General features: G+C 35.6%; 2 protein-coding genes and 1 pseudogene across 2 annotated transcripts; all 3 read right to left on the reverse strand.

Moving 5' to 3' along the window:
* Positions 1–578: 578 nt before the first annotated feature.
* Positions 579–6,395, reverse strand: LOC113506335 (beta-1,3-glucan-binding protein-like). Its single transcript, XM_026889179.1, has 4 exons — positions 6,125–6,395; positions 2,829–3,053; positions 1,014–1,270; positions 579–742 (listed from the first exon to the last, which is right to left on the reverse strand). The coding sequence occupies exons 1-4, from the start codon at positions 6,255–6,257 to the stop codon at positions 605–607; spliced, it is 753 nt and encodes a 250-aa protein (XP_026744980.1). The 5' UTR covers positions 6,258–6,395; the 3' UTR covers positions 579–604.
* A 2,994-nt stretch (positions 6,396–9,389) lies between these two features.
* Positions 9,390–13,067, reverse strand: LOC113506336 (beta-1,3-glucan-binding protein-like). The gene is made up of 8 exons (XM_026889180.1): positions 12,868–13,067; positions 12,107–12,334; positions 11,486–11,631; positions 11,070–11,203; positions 10,711–10,877; positions 10,256–10,480; positions 10,038–10,180; positions 9,390–9,696 (listed from the first exon to the last, which is right to left on the reverse strand). Exons 1-8 carry the CDS (start codon positions 13,001–13,003, stop codon positions 9,511–9,513), a joined length of 1,365 nt encoding a protein of 454 aa, XP_026744981.1. The 5' UTR covers positions 13,004–13,067; the 3' UTR covers positions 9,390–9,510.
* Positions 13,068–13,731: 664 nt separating this feature from the next.
* LOC113506334 lies at positions 13,732–17,121 on the reverse strand (annotated as a pseudogene).
* Positions 17,122–17,655: the final 534 nt, after the last annotated feature.

Genomic DNA, 17,655 nt, shown 5'->3' on the forward strand with positions numbered 1-17,655 from the left:
TCAAAGTCACATACGTATTGAATCACTATTATTTTTTGCGTTTTTGATAGACGATTGTAGAACTGTCACTTGGCTAGAGACGCAGTTAATCACCTTTCTGGTAAATAGTTTACCATTATTCAGCTCCTCAGGCCTCGCATCATTAATATTATTATACTGGCAGCTTATTTACTTCTTTATCTTTTTGTTATTATGAAATACTTATAGTGTTGATAAAATTAAACGATTTTAATTAATGTAATTTTTTTATTTATTATACCTAATAAAACAAATATTTTTCCTGTTATTTCTTACGTAATATTTAAATAATTACTGTAACAGGAAAAAATATACAGCGTTTAATTTTATACCCGGATGAGCATCTATGAGAGAGTTTTGAATTATTGACTCTAATAGATCCGGTATTGTAATAAAACTGAGTGGCGGTTCGATCTCCGCTTAGTAAAAAAATTGTGTGGTCCTCAAATGTTTGTTCTAAGTTTAAGTGGTTTTGTGCAGGTGACTTGAATGTTTGAATAACCCTCCGCGACTCAAAACGGGGGGCTCAAGGGTTCCTTACCATAGGATTCATTTCCAAAAATAAAATGTTGTATCAGAATGTATGTCACCTTGCATTGATGTCCAGGGTCTGACGAGCAAAGTTCTCTCCGTAGATGGACTCCAGGGTGACAGGTTTGATGGAGAGCTTCCCGTCCTCCACAGTCACGCTGGTGTCTTGCAGGTACATGTTGAATGGAAAGTCCTGTGTAGGAAACAAAAATAACACTTATTGCAAGAGAGAAAGAGTGAAAATTTCGTGCGCTTAGACTATGGGAGAAATATTCCTTTAAGTGGCAAGTCCATAAAATATTGTGTTTTACTACAATAAACTATAAAATCTATATTTTGCTTTAATGTGTTCGAAGTATATGAAACACACACTCACACACATTATTACCACTTCAAGACACAACATACACAAAAAAAGAATACTTTCTAAAATTACTTTAATTTATAAAAGAAAAACGACTTACCGGTTCTCCAACAAACTTATTTTCAGGCGTCCAAACTTTTCCCTTTGCGATGCTGGCATTGAAGTGATCTTCGAACAGAAGCTGCCCTTGACAGACAAACCCTGGCACGTTGACCTTGGACACTGACAGCTCACAGGGGTACTGCACGTTGTCCTCAATGTCCATGGGCGACGCAGCGGCTGGAGGTAGAGATTCAGGGCGAGGTGTTATGGGCTCACCATTTGGACCGACGGGATTACCGGCTTCGTCGACGTAACCTAAAAATCAATAAAAAATAACAATCTGCAGGTTTGTAGAAATGTGAATCTATAAAAAAAAATGTAAGATAAAGACGTCAGTAGTCGGTTATTTTAAAAAGAAACACCATATTTTTAGTATTCGTTAAGTTCCAGTTTACAAGGGTATTTTTAGACACTTTTTAAAATTGATAATAATATGGAAGAACGAACTCGCGTAGAAATGTTTTGTTATTTCTTGTATGTTATAGAAGTACTTAGCTTTAAAATAAACCATTAAATGTGTTTTTTTAATCCTAAGTGTATCTATTTTATCTTCTGCAAAAATCTTTTTACTTTTGTTTTAGTCCAATTTAAATCTATTTAAGTGTTGTTTATGATAAGTTTAAACACCAGATTGTACCAAATGGAAGGAGATTTACTTCCGTCAGTTTCTGAAAAACTCAAATCCTTCCTAACACCGATTATAACCACTTTCGGGAGATAAATTTCCTGAAAGAATAAAAGGCACGAATACCTTTGGCAAACACGGAAAACAAAAGATAAAGAGCTGAATATCTTTTCAAGGTGTTTTTGTCTTAAGACTCTCCAAACATGATCAGATATAATACGTTTAGTAAGTGTATATTGTTATGTATAAAGTTTTAGTGATAAAGGGATTTGAGTCTTTTCGATTAAACGGATTGTAAAAAACCTTTTTTTTTAATTTGGTTTTCATATTTTCGTCCAGTATAGCTTTGATGTAAAGTATTATTGAGATTTGATTTATTTTGTGATTATAACAGTAAATTCAATAACCGATTTTAATGATTATTTTAGTTAATTAAAAATCCCTCCTTGACATAACATTTCGTATTTTAAGAAATCTCTGTATTGGTTACTTTTGGTTTCTTGGCAGAAATAAGACGGGCTTACAAAAATATAGGTATAGAAATAAGATGAAATACATACCGAATATAAATTAATATGTGATCTAATACTTCGTTTCTTTTATTCAAATACGCGATTGTTTTGTTTTAAACCATAGCATTTATTCATATGAAATGCTGAACTGTATTTTAATTAAAAAAACTATGTTGACATACAATAAACAAATCGTTTTATCATCCATACGTTAACATTTGTCAGAAAATATAGTATATAATAATAAACCTACACCTATATACATAAGCGCTATAACATGTAAGACGTATTTTGACCTTATGATAAACCAATCTCGTTGCATATATACATTTTATATCTACATATTAATTAGGGACCAATTTATGATTTTGCGTAGATTAAAATGTTTTTTATATGTCGTATACCGTATACCGAGTGGTATAGATTTTAGCGTGAACCCGCTGATCAGGAAGTGTCACGGGTTCGATCCCTGACTAGCAAAGTAAATTTTAGTTTGGGTACTTTGTGCAAGTGACTTGAATGTTTGTGAAACCCTCCGCAACACAAGGGTGGTATAGACTACAGCCGTGTCCAAGAAAGCTACTCTGGTAACCAACTATATCTCTATCATTCCCCTTGACAAAGAAAGAGCCAGCATGACAACTGAGTTTTATTTTATCGAAAGTATAAGCCTTACGAGTGACAGTCCATTGTCCGTTATCCTCGCGATAACCTAGTCCGTCTTTAATGATGAAAGTCCAATAGTACACGGTGTCTCCGAGGTGCAGCTTGACGTTCCTGTCCCTGAAGGTCCACCTTCCGTTCTTGGGTTTGGTGATGTCTCTCGACCACTGACCGGCTTCCAAACCATTCATTTCCTCGTTCAGCTTCCCATGGAAAGCGAATATGGAGTAGTGATCATCTGGAATTGAGAGGATTTCGAATTAAATAAATAAATAATAAATGCGGACAACAGCACATACATTGTTCTGAACCCAAAGTAAGTTGCTAAAGCACTTGTGTTATGGAATTCAGATACAACGAAGGTACCACAAACACCCAGACCCGAGACAATGTAGGAATGTGAATTTTTACATTGACTCGACCGGGGATCGAACCTGGGACCTCAGAGCTAGCGACACCTTGAAACCGGTGCGTACGCCACTCGACCACGGAGGTCGTCAATTTAAGTTCGAACATATGTACATCAAGTACAAATGAATATTGATTTCAATGGCGTTCAATTAGGAAGATTTATGTCGAGTTGTGGACGAATACGGGCTGATGATGATAGTTTTGACAATATTTGAAATTAACAATAGGTTCCTTAGGTTCAAAAATTGCTCCGTGAAATAACTACACAGTGAAATGGTAAAATATCTGACTGAGCAAAGCCACATTTATATTTCTTCACCACGCCTAACCCACTGTGCGACATGTCGCGGGTTCGATCCCCGTGTATTCTGAACGTTTGTTCTGAGTGGGTGTCTTCGTGTGTGAGTAAATGTTTCTGAAACTCTCCTCGAAAGTAGTTCTTTTTAAAAAAGATATTGACAATTGGAGACAGTGGAAATGACTTTTAAGCGTTTATCATCCACGTTAATGATTATCGAAATGTGGTGGGTTGGACATTTTCTGGAAAAAAAGGAATCAAGTTTTTCCATTTCAAATGTTTTTTTTTGTATTATTGTGTAATGCGCAATGGATAATTTAGACTCACGAATTCATTCCGATAAAACGAAGTTCGTCCTATCAGAAAGTAAAGGCATAAAAGTAGAAAAATCGTTGAAAAATGCAAAATTAATGGGCCTCATTCAATGAAGCTCAACTATAGCAAAACAGTTTGACTACATGGTTATCGAAATAATACAAAACTTTATTATGAACTTACAATATTTACAACACAGACAAACCACTGTATTCTACAAAAACTTTTAAATAGTAAATATAAACTCATCGTATGTAAACATATGTACAATCAATTATGTTCGTATGTATAGAAAAAACGATCGACCGCAAGGCCATTATAATTCTTGAGATCCATCAGAAAACCCCGATAACTGGTTGTTAGGTGACGTCACACTTGTGATTATTGGTAATCTTTATTCAAAATTAATATTTTTGGTTTATAACATATTTGTTATTAATATTTTCTACCGATTTAAAAAAGAACATTACTACGAACTTTAGACATCCATTTTTGTTTTTATGTTTGTAAATTCAGGATTTCGTATTCAATGATAGGTTCGTTTTTTTTTATTTAACGCAAAATAGCTGTCATTTCCTTCCATGAAAAATTTCGTCAAGAGCCTTTTTATTTAAAGTCAATTCAAGTATGTTTTGTTATTAAAACAATATCCTACTACTATTATAAAGGCGAAAGTTTGTAAGTATGGATGTTTGTTACTCTTTCAAGTAAAAACTATTGAATGGATTTGAATGAAACTTTACCACAATATAGCTTATACATCAGAATAACACATAGGATACAATTTTTGATGTTTCTAATGTGAGGTCGTAAAAAAACACATTTTTTGCGCTTACATTGCAAACGCTGACTGAATCCTACAAGATAGATAGAAGGCAGATAGATAGATAGAAGGCAGGTATAAATTATAACTTATATCTTCTAACCACGCGGACGAAGTCGCGGGCAACAGCTAGTTATTATATAAATTCCTATTAATATCCCACTTTCAACTATCCTACTAACATTCTAGTTTATAACCTAGATTAACACATGGGATAGTTCTTATCCTAATTTTATGTTCCCGATGGATCACTTTCGATTTGAAGCTTGCGGGCCCGCTACTCATCAACTAGTCCAAGTTCTGTGGTGCCAGACCAACGGCGCGAAGTACGTCACTGAAGGGGTTTTACCTCAATTGGGGGTTTACCCCAATTCTCACAATCCATAATGTAGATCCCCGTGTTGTGAGCAAGATTGTCTTCTAAGATATTGCGGTCCCTGACAGGTTAAATAATGGTTCTGTTTCATTATGTTTAAGACCTTCGAGTTCATTATTTAACGCTAAATAATTGAGTATTGATGGTCTGTTTGTCGAAGCGAGATGAAGCTAAGCTTGTCCATACGCTGATTCAGGACGACAAGTTGTGTGTGTTCATTAATTTTAGTATTAAAAAAAATATATATATTATTATATTTACATTTTTATTATTTCGAAAATCGGGATAAAAACTAGGTATCCTATGTGTTAATCCTGTTTATAATAACTATCTGTACCTTACTGTCTATGTCAAGTTTCGTCTCAATCCGTTCAGTTATTTTGCGTGAAAGAGGAACCAACATGCATACTACAAACTATCGCGTTTATAATAATAGTAGAATTATTTTAAGATACCACCCTTTATTCTAAATATTGGAATCTCAAATCGGCAATCGGCAGTGAGTAGTGATCAATGCTCAAACCTTCCTGATGGGAGATGGGCTGGTGTTATCATAAAAGCGATTTATAGCAATTATAAATACCGAATATTGCTTTATACTCGTTATTATAATATCAATTTAATTGGTCAATCCATTATTAGTAGATATTTAATGGATTGACCAATTAAACTTATCGTTATTAAGTAATGGATCTATATTTATGAATTATAACTTAACGTTTTTGGTCTAATGATGTAAAACTTACATAAAGTAATAGTAATTTAATAATGATTTTACAGTAATATGCTAATTGAGGCAGTCAGATGTGTTGTTAATAGGATTTTGATCAAAGAGTAAATTTTTTAGCGATTATATGCTACTTTTTGTATAAACACAAATAAAAATATGTTTTCATACATTATTACGAATACGAATTAACGAATTTAATTAAAATATAATTACTCAAGCCAAAACATTGTTATAACAACTTTGATTAAATCAACAAACTTTTTTTAAGAACGTTTATCTCTATGAATTGTTTGAAAAATATTCATAATTCAATCCATAAGATCTGCTTATAACTATAATTATTATTAAAAATATACCTGGTATAGAAACTCTTAATCCTTTAGGATATATCGCCTCTAACTTCGCTTTGGGCACTTCATAACACAACACTTGATTAAAACTAAATAAAAAAAACAAAAACACACAAAAACTCATCATTCTTAAAATCATAACAAACTTGTTTCAACTGTTCTTCATTTAAATTTTATTTCTTAATTTGAATTTCAATTAGAGTTCGTAATTTAAATTTGTTTGATTCGGTGACTAGATGCGCCAGAGTTGGACTCTAGAGATGGACTGACGCGAGCGTGCTATAAAATGTTTGTCTATACTTGTGTCTATGGTGTTAGGCTGCGCCTACAAAGCGGTTGTCTGTGCCTATTGGTTTTGATTTTCAAATCAATCAATAATTATAATTAAGTATTCTGGTAGTTTTTTAATAATTACTCGATTAATAACTACGTTTCATAGCATGTAGGTAGCTCAAATTTTATTCGCAGAATCAAAAGAAGATTCATATTTAAACCGATTTTCAACCAGTCTTTGTTTTTTTTTTTAATAATGCCACCTTTTTTATCAAATGATAGTGACCCAAGATATACAATTATTTAAAACTAGCTTTCCCGGCGGACTTCGTACCGCCTTAGAGTCGATGATAATATTGCTGATTGTTTTTAAGTAATCATTTTAAGTTGTATATAGGTTGTAAATAAGAAACACATGATTTACTAATATTGCCGATTGAATTAGTTTTTTATGCTAATCGCGTCCCTTCAGCAAGATCGCAACCACCTTCATATACATCTACTGCAACTTAGAGCCAAACTCATGGGTGCTGCCAATAGATATCTAGTTTATTTTTGATTTTGACTACCATTCCCCGATTTAATGGTACCACCTTCATGTATTACTGCTACCTGCTCTACTGGTAATCCCCTCATGACTGCTACCTACTCTAAGGTCCCAACCTACTCTCACGCGTACAGTACCTGCTACCCAGCTATAGCCCTCACTGCTCTACTGGTAATCCCTTCATGACTGCTACCTACTCTATCTCCTGGTATCACCCTATGGACAACAAAAGTTTTACATGTAATAAACAAATCAGCATTTATTGAAATGAAAGTATTCATTACACATATCGAGTTTTCATTGTTTTTAAGATGTATTCTGTTTTCGGGACGGAAACAAATCCAACAAATCAAAAACCATGGCAATCGGTCCAGCCGTTCTCGAGTTATAAGTGTTGTAACAAACACGACTTTCTTATATATATATATAGATAGAAGTAGTTTTAATATTGATTTCTTACAAATATCAAATTGTCATCCATACGTCATTACATAGCTGTCATTTGCGTTTTGTTATACCACGTTTTATACCGGCTTCCACGCGGTAATACGCAAGCGGCTCGTATCACTACTGAGCAGGGTCAGGAGCAGCACCAACAGCATCCTGCAGGTTATTGCGGAAAAGCAGGACTCAGACATCCTGAAAGCATTTATACGCGCACAAATTTTACTATAAATCTTATTATTTTGTAATTATGTATGGACATTGTTCTGAAATAAAGATTATTATTATTATTATTATAGTGACTGACGTTTCATGTCAAGTCACACGGGAACGCTGTCGAACGGGATAAAAAGTATCCTATGTCCGTCTCCTGGCTCTAAGCTACCTCCCTACCAATTTTCAGCCAAATCTGTTCTGCCGTTCTTGAGTTATAAGTGGTGTAACTAACACGACTTTCTTTTATATATATAGATCACAGCTCCTATACCGACCTCAGCTTTAGAACTACAAGTAGCAATGACATAACTTTATCAACACATTCAAATGTAAACATATGTGACATAATAGCGAATATCACACGAAATGTGGATTATAGAGGGTTTTCCTCAATCCCCGTTTATATACCGGATTGTTTCTAATAATATAATAATATTCCACAACTTTCGCACAACGCCATCTAGTCTCAAACTAAGCAAAGCTTGTATTATGAGCACTAGACAACTGATAAACATACTTATATATTTCTAAATACATACATAATATAAATAAATTACACCCAGACACAGAACAAATGATCGTGCTCATCACATAAACATTTGTCCTGGGTGGGAATCGAACCCGCGACCTCCTGTATAGCAGTCAGGGCCACTAACCACCAGACCAACAGGCCAGGAATAACTTTGAACATATTGTCTTATATAAATTTAATGTCGTTAGTCATAACTGAAAACCGGTCAATCGCGAGTTGGAATTACGGCTCTTAGGGTTCCGTACAATAAGGGTAAAAGAAAAGAGGTTAACAATTAATCAAAGTATTCACATGATTTTGAGTTACACTACTGCCCCAGAAGTTACCTTAACTGGCATCCCCAACACCGCCTACGTTGATAATCCTTCAAACTACACTGCTGTAACTATTCCAACTGCTTTTCTATTGTACCCAAAGGTTTACTGGTAGATAAGGTAAGAAAAGGTGCTTGCGGCAAGAAAACCGCTCCATGTACCACGATTGTATGTAAAAGTTAAAATAAATAAATAACAAGTATAACTCTCCTGTCGAAAAGGATTGCCATTGGCAAACATTTGGAGTTTTGCTATCGTGGGGACGCTAATGAAATGTCACTTTATTACCAAATAATGCAGTCTTTTAAATACCAAAAATAGTTGTTTTTGCTTATTTAAAAGACTGCAGAGTTTTAGCAACTTGTCTAAACATAATCTGGCTTGAAATATACTGGTTCACCTTGACAATGACTAAGATATTTCCAATTTGTATAGAGAGATACTTATACCAATTGACTTGTACAGGGCAATGATCTTTAGTAAGAGGCGAATATAGTTTTTTTATTGACCAAAACAGCCAATTAATCAATCGGTGGAATGGGACTTTCTTGCCTACAATGTCAATTATTAGATTTTCTGTTTTGTACAGCTCAATTCATATTATATCATAAGGAGTTCTCGTTATACATAAACAGAATCCTATAAATAAGAATTCGCTGTCTGTCTGTTCGTCAGTTTGTCTGTCTGCATTTCTGTTGCGGTTCTAATAGCAAAAACTTAAGTTAAAAAACGAGGGTAAGGAAATATAGAGGTGGTTATTTAGAATCATTTATTTTGCAAATTTTATGCCCTACATCCTTTTGTACGACGATCTTAGTGACACGATCGCGACTCGCAACTCACATTCTTTAAATAAAGTTACTGGTCAATAATGAGAAGATCTCTTTAGACAGTTTGCACTTATATCGTCGTAAATCATTGTCACTATGACAGTAAAAATTCTCATGATGGAATCAACAATTTAATTCCAAACATTTAAAGGTATAATCCTAAACATTTTCTAATAAAACAATTATTGAAAAAGAATAAAAGACATCTGAGACACGACATGTTTCTTTTTACATTTCTAAAGCGCGTATATTCTGACGTAGTCTACATGTAAAGCAGTGTTGTGCCAAGATGGATACCAGGAGTCTATATTGGACCAGAAGTCGAGCCTGGCCTTGCTAGCGCCGTTAACCCATGGCTTGTCAGCGAGATCATCGGGAAATTCGTTGATACCCCCCACTCGAAGACCAAGGGTCACGTGAAACTGAAAAGTTGTAAAAAAATAAATTTCTTAAAAAAAATCAGATTAGCAGGTCACACATCAAAAGGCAGATGTAGTGACATTTAGGTTTAGTCAGTAAGACTATGAAACTATCCGCTTCCTCAACCTAGGAAGTTGGTGGCTATGAGGATACCTAACAGAAAGAGATCCTCTTCTTGGTGAAAGTTAGTGTAATATCAGAACAATAAAAAAAAAACAGGACATAGAAAGACGGTTTCCCGGAAAGAAGAAAGAAATCTTAGAGGGAAATTCGATGTCTAACAGATTATGAAAGAAAAATGTTGGGTAACAAGTCTTGTCTGCACGGAAATTGCGGAACGTACCATTTCATCAAGCGGCGCCATGACAGTTCCTTTAGCCCAGTGCCAAGAGTGAGTGACGCTATAATTTCTGGCAGACTCAATGAACCCCCCTTCAGGGCTGACTGTACCATACTGCTCTCCGTCCACCAGTAAGACGATACCATCTATACGACAAATTAGTGCCAATCAAAAATATGGAATGTGAGTAAAAAATATATTAGTAAAAATAATCTCTTTACCTGGTCTCCAGACCAAAGTGTAGTTATGGAAGTCCTTATTCCAGCTTTCGATTCCAATCTTCTCTTTAAGCAGAGCTGACCTGAAGGGCTCAGTGTCTGACAGTACTGGACCTCCATATAGCTTCTTCGCCAGACTTGGGTTGCCCCGGGCGAAGGCCACGCGCATAAAACCGGACTCGTAGTGATCTTGACCATAAGTATGGTCTGATGGCTCTAAATTTATTTCTGTAATGGGTATACATTATTTATAGAGCTTTTACGACTGTATCTTTGCTATTCATTAAAAGCCTACGACAAAACTTAAAACTCTCATATTAATTAATAATTTAAGCGGTCTTTTCTTTTAAATTTCTGCTGTTCTATTTCTTTTGCCGTATTTAAAATAGTTTCGCTTTAATACCGCCTTAAATATCTACTTTCGCCCTAAGCAAACCCAACAAATACAATACACTGACCGGGTATCAACCAACTGCCAGCTGGCAGCTTTGCTCGTACTTCGATCCTTCCAAACTTGAAGTTGAAATGGTGCCGGGTGCTGATCTTGGCCGTTAGCACTGGAGGGAATACATTAGCACCTGAAGCTTCATGCTTGCACTCGTATCTATCTTCCGTTCCTGTACATCTACAAGATCACAACAAATGAAAATCGAATTAGTCAACCTCTGTTTTGACAACGCCGACGTCTATACGTTTTACGTTTGCAAGATCTTTTACCCAAGTTTAATCCATATTTGCAACAATATCACTGAAAAAACAATCTTCCAGATTTCACAAAACAGAATAGTAAAAATCTTTTTTAAAATCTTAATTTTACCTAGCGCCCAGGTCAAAAGCGTTGTAAAGGAAGTCCTCTCCATACTGAGTCTCGCTAAGCACGGGCCTGATGACCAGTGACCCGTCCTCAAAACTGATTGTATCATTCGAAACATATGCGTTAAATGGAAAATCCTAGAAAAAAGATGAAATTACAGAATTAATTGCGACTTAGGAGCATACATCATAAAGTTAGAATTCAATGTTGGGCAGTAGAATCAATAGGAGAGTTACGTTTTCCCATTTAATTCGGAAAGGTGCGGTTAAGTTTTCAGAAAATATTTCAGATTAATTTCAATTAATTCAAAAATCTTCTCCGAAAGGTAAAAGAAGGCTATATATGGTTAACTGCATTACGAAAACCTGCAGGAGAAATATGGCAGTAAAAATATGACATATGTATATAAAAAAATTAACCGGTTCTCTTGGAAACATGATCTCTGAATACCAATTGCACAAATCTGAAAGACTTGTCTTTTCAAACTCCTCCTGGAAAATCATACTGCCTTCACATACTGATTTTTCTCCTCGGACCACAGTTTTGGATTCCCGGCATGAGCTTTCTGAAATAGTAACAATTAGTGGGGTTCTGATCCAACAGTCCACGATTAACGAGACCATTAATGGACTAGAAATAGATAAAAAAAAATACTTGGTAATAAAACCGGTCGTGGGTTTGAATCCTCGGTTCTGTTGGATATAATTCGTAAGTTTAGCGAAGCAAAGATTTTGCAATTACACTAAAAATATTTAATCCTTAGACAGGATTTGAAATCGAAGCATCACTCGTTTTACCAACGAAGCTGAAAAGATGACAGGCCAATAGCTTTAGTCCAGAATGGTATCATGGCACTAATGTGTTTGAATTTAGAAGTATTATATGAGTATGTTAATCATTTGTCTTGTCCTTTAAATACAAAGTTTGCTAAGTTTGAAACTAGATGGCGTTGTGAGAAAGTTGTCGAATGTACAAACATATATGATTAAAAAAAAATATTTACGCACTCAACATTTGTAATAAAACATTAATACACTTACCAGTGACGGTATAATCATAGATAAAGCTCATTGCGTCGATCCCGCGCTTGTTGACGTTAATAACATAGAATATAGTGTCTCCAGCTTCTAACTTATGCCTCCAGTTTTCGTATACCCAGTACCCATCGCGTTTCGATACATTTGTGTCTCGTTCAGTTAATACTCTAGTTTCTGCTTTGTTAAGGAAAAATAAACGTCCTCGAACTCTAAAAGACGAATATCCATCATCTGAAAGCAGAGGATTTGTGATTTTTTTAATTATGCCAAGTACTTATCGAATATACGTATTATGAAATCCTATCTTATTTCATTTGGATTTCAAGAAAAGTGCTACATTGTTTGTATTATTTACAAGCTGATCCAGAGATTTTTGTGATGTCTGGCTAATTGAAAAAGATCAGTCCAGCCGTATAGGAGGAGTTTAGTGATATATACACACAGCAAAAAATTACATATTTATGTACCCATAGCATAGAGATATTCTTAATGCCAATAAACCGACTATTTGAAAAACAAATGTACCACGCAGTAAGGTCTATCCCTCTGTATGATAAAAATTTTGAAATTATTCGTTCTTATAGACCGCTATTGAAAAGAAATTAAAAAACTCAAATTTAGAAATTATATTACAATTTGAGATACTAGCTAAGTATGAGTATTTTGCATTTTTTTGTAAGACATTTCTTTGTTTTCTTTTTCAATTTTTCAAATAGTTTTGTACCAGCGTCTAAAATTGATGTAGGTTATAAAGTTATTCTCACCTTTTAAGCTGACTTTAAATCCCTTAGGGTGCAAGACTTCTACATTTGGTTCGGGCCCTTCGTACATTATCTGAGCCAAACACGTTCCAATCAAGGCAATTAAAAAAAACAATAGACCTCTGACGTCACACGTCATTTTCCCTAGAGTTACCGAAAGCGACTAAATACATAGTGAACTAAATACTGATAATGTGTCGAGCATTAGGTCATTTTTTTAAGTCAGGGAATTTACGATTTGGATAAATAAACTTAATTGAAGGCCAGTTACTGATAAGACTCAGATCCTAGAAATTAAATAGCAGATAAAGTCATCAAAGAACCAAGATATATTTCTTCCGAATAAAAGTGATCGTTTCACTGTATAAAAAATAACCTTATATGAATTTTGAATCGTACCATTGCATTGAACCGACAAGTCATTGTTTCACTTTGTGTGTGTTCACTTTTACAAAAGGTCTCATCATCGACCTACGGCCTTTTTCCAACTATGTAGGGGTCGGCTTCCAGTCGAACCGATTTCAGCTAACTACCAGTGTTTTACAAGGAGCGACTGCCTATCCTAAAATAACACTCCCGCATTTAGGACTTTAATCCTTGTGTCGCGGGGGGTTTTACAAACATTCAAGTCACATACGCAAAGACACCCTGACTTAGGACAAGCATTACTGTATGACACAAATGCTTATCCTACGCGGGGATCGAACCCGCGACACGTCGCGCTCAGTGGGTTTGGAGTGGTGACCTCAATCACTCGGCTATCCGTGCAGTCAATTGTGTCATTGAGAGTCCGTATATTACCTGTATTAAAAATAATTTAGTCATTACTATCGCAGCAAAAGCTACTGGAAATAAAACACATTTTTTTTGCTCTTATATATTATTTATTTTCAATAATGTAAACGTCCATTTCTAAAGTGCATACACTCTGACGTAGTCCACACGTAGATCACTATTATACCAAGATGGATACCAGGAGTCTTTTTGCCTCCAGAAGTTGAGCCTGGCCTTGCTGGCGCGGTTCGCCCACGGCTTGTCAGTGACGTCATCGGCAAAGTCGTTGATACCGCCCACTCGAAGACCAAGGGTCACATGAAACTGACAAAAAAACATGTATTTATTGTTAGATGAACTATACACTTCTTTCCATTAACATTGTACATCCCTGAATCTCGGTTGAGTATCAAATAAATTCGAAAGTCGCCCAAATGTTTTTTGGTAGCGGGATAAGCTTTAGTATGAAAATTACAAAAGTCATCATAGTTACTGAGACAAGGCCTGATGAAAGAAGGACGGACAGGCACATAATAGGGTTAAACTTTTATCGTCTTGATTTTACCTAGCGCCCAGGTCAACAGCGTTGTAAATAAAGGTCGGTTGTAAACCGAATGGGTGGTTACAAGCAAATCTCAATTACTGATCTGTGCCCTAAACAGGTAATGAACAAGATTTAAAATGCCTATATTCTGTATTTTAGCACTGCAGTAGGTTGTACCATTTTATCAAGCGGCGCCATGATGGTTCCTGTCACCCAGTGTGAACTGTGTGTGACGCCATGCTTCCTTGCATCTTCAAAGAAGCCTAATTCGGGGCTGACTGTACCATACTGCTCTCCGTCTACCATTAAGTCGATGCCATCTACAAAACAAATTAGTAATAATCAAAAACATGGATGAAGGTTGTTGGCAGCAATATGGATCGGAGAATAATAAATTCTTTACCTGGTCTCCAGACCAAAGTGTAGTTATGGAAGTCTTTATTCCAATTTTCGATTGAAATCTTCTCTTTGAGCAGAGCCGACCTGAAGGGCTCAGTGTCTGACAGTACTGGACCTCCATACAGCTTCTTCGCCAGACTTGGGTTGCCCCGGGCGAAGGCCACGCGCATGAAACCGGACGCGTAGTGATCTTGGCCGTAAGTATGGTCTGATGGCTCCAAATTCATTTCTGTAATAGACCGATAGATTATCTTGAACAACTTCGCGTGCAACAGCGGTTAATTAGAAGGCCAAGAAATAAAACATAAGCAAAATATTACATATGATTGAAGTGGTGGTTAAAGAATCCAAAATAAACAATACACTGACCAGGTATCAGCCAACTGCCAGCTGGCAGCTTTGCTCGTACTTCGATCCTTCCAAACTTGAAGTTGAAATGGTGCCGGGTGCTGATCTTGGCCGTTAGCACAGGAGGAAATACATTAGCACCTGAAGCTTCATGTCTGCACTCACTGCGATCTATCTTGCCTGTACATCTGGAAGATAACAAAAAAAGTCACGCAATGCCATTATTACAATGTCATCAAACCCATACTTTTTTTTCCTTGAATTTTCGGCTATACCACTTTAATCCCGAAGTAATAATTTAGACTTGAATTTACCTAACGCCCAGGTTAACAGTGTTGTAAAGGAAATCCTCTCCATACTGTGTCTCGGTAAGCACGGGCTTGATGACCAGTGATCCGTCCTCAAAACTTACGGTGTTGTCCGGAATATAAGCGTTGAATGGAAAGTCCTAGTGAAAAAAATAATATAATTGTAGAGTTTGGAACGTTGACTGAGGAATACTTAGGAAAAATTAACAATATCACGGATCATGAAACATATTCATTATTTCGATCGTTTTCAGCAACTTATTTTAATATATGGACAGGAACAGTAACAGTATCATAATAAACAAAACTCTGAAACCAACCGGTTCCGTTGGAAACATGATCTCTGCATTCCATTTGCTCAAACTTCTAAGACCTGTAGTGTCAAAGTCCTCGTTGAAAATCAGACTTCCTTCACATACTGAGTTTTCTCCTTGGACCACAGTTTTGGAGACCTCGCATAACTTGCCAAATCTCTTGGAAAGTGGGCTTTCAGGCGTTGTGGTTGTTTGATTTGGATCTGTGTAAGAATTAACTGATGGTGATCCAACGCCAATTTCATTTTCTGGAAAAATATTGCATCATTCACTCATTAAGTCTTAGATAGATAGAATATTCTTAATTGCTCACTAGATTTGTTAAGGATTTGACAAACATAAATAGTGACATCTGTCCATACGCGGTTTTTTCGTTTAGAGAGATCTTTTACAGACAAGCATTGGACGGACTTTACACTGAAGGCGCAACATTTGAGCAAGTAGTCTGTAGTATATGAATAATTTAAATAATGGATATTCTTAGTTGTCATACCCAATGTCTTCTTCTTTAGAGTTTCCAGAGAGAACGAACAAAAGTGGTCTACATAGCTAGGGTTGCTGACCCGTTTGTCGAATTATAGTCTAAAAGAAAAAGAATAGCAAAAAATATGCTATCAAAAAAGTATTACGATTAGACGAAAGGTAATTTAGGCTTGGAATGAAGGTTAATTTCAAAACATTCTTCAGTAATATGTTTACAAGAACACCTCACACTGTCTGCTATGAGTTCTCAGAAAGCGAGGGCATCTGCGCCGCCTGCGTCGCCAGTGCAGAGTACCTGTCAGGCGAGGCACGTTGCTCAGTCATAACCAAATGAATACACGACGATGCTTAACATTAAGACACTTACCACTGGCAGATACAGTAAATTCCAAGAAAGGACTCATGGAACCCTTCCCGCCTTTAATGACATAGATCCAATAGAATATCGTGTCTCCAACTTCTAGCTTTTTGCTCCTGTTCTTATAAACCCAATAGCCGCCTTGTTTTGATACGATATCCGCTTTTATCTGGCCTTCATTAACTTCATGGAATTCTTCATTTACATTTCCTCGGAATCCAAAAAATGAATATCCGTCATCTGAAAATCGTGAACAGTTCTATTCTTCATTGTTTTCATGGAGCTGGCCATAAGTCAAGTTTATTATTTTATAGGTACTCAGTGCCGAATCGGTAATTTTCGGTATTTTATCATTTGAAATTAAAAGTATTTAAAACTAGATGTTTCCCGTTTACAAATCGAAAATGATCTCACAGGAATATAAAATCAGGATAAAAACTATCATTATGTGTTAATCTTGGTTATGAACTACCTATGTTACCGAGTTTTGTCTATATCCGTTCCGGAGTTTTTGCGTGAAAGATCCATACATACAAACTTTCCTTGATAATATTAGTAGTATAGTTCATGCTTTTTCACAGGAAACAGTTACTCTTACCTTTTAAGGTGACTTTAAAACCCTTAGGTTTCAAGATTCTATCTTCGTTCCGGAACTTCAAAATTTTGAGCCAAACATATTCTAATCAACACAAATTAAAAAAACAACGTAGACCTGACGTCACACGTCATTTTTCCAAGAGTTGCTAAAAGCTACTAATGTAATATAATGTAATATATCTATCCATACTTACTGATAATGTGTCTGTTGGTATTGTAAGGTCAAAATTCAAGTGCCGGGAATTCACATTGTTTTTTTATTGAGGATTTTAATTGTTGGCCGTTACTGATAAGCGTATGTTTACTAAGAAAAAAAATATTTTGTTTTGTATAATAGACTTTAAATTCTGGGATTTTGCTTGAACTGTATTAAGTCAAGTTTGATTTTTATCTGATTGTTTCTTCTTGGTGGCTGTATTGTATTGTGTTGTTCACACCACTTTATCAATCTGTTCTGTAGAAGTGAAGACTTTTTAATTGGCTGTCAGTCTCACAAACTGTTCTTATTATATTTACTTTAGCTGTAAGTCTTCCATGATAAATAAATAAATAAAAAATATAAAATTATTAACGCTTTACCATTTACACAAATTAATTAAACTGAGATTAACAGGTTAAAAATAAAAGTGAGTGACAAAACTGTCTGGTAAACTTCATGCAGTTTAA

This window comes from Trichoplusia ni, assembly GCF_003590095.1.
Source record: "Trichoplusia ni isolate ovarian cell line Hi5 chromosome 10 unlocalized genomic scaffold, tn1 tig00002425_group9, whole genome shotgun sequence".
Classification (NCBI taxonomy): domain Eukaryota; kingdom Metazoa; phylum Arthropoda; class Insecta; order Lepidoptera; family Noctuidae; genus Trichoplusia; species Trichoplusia ni.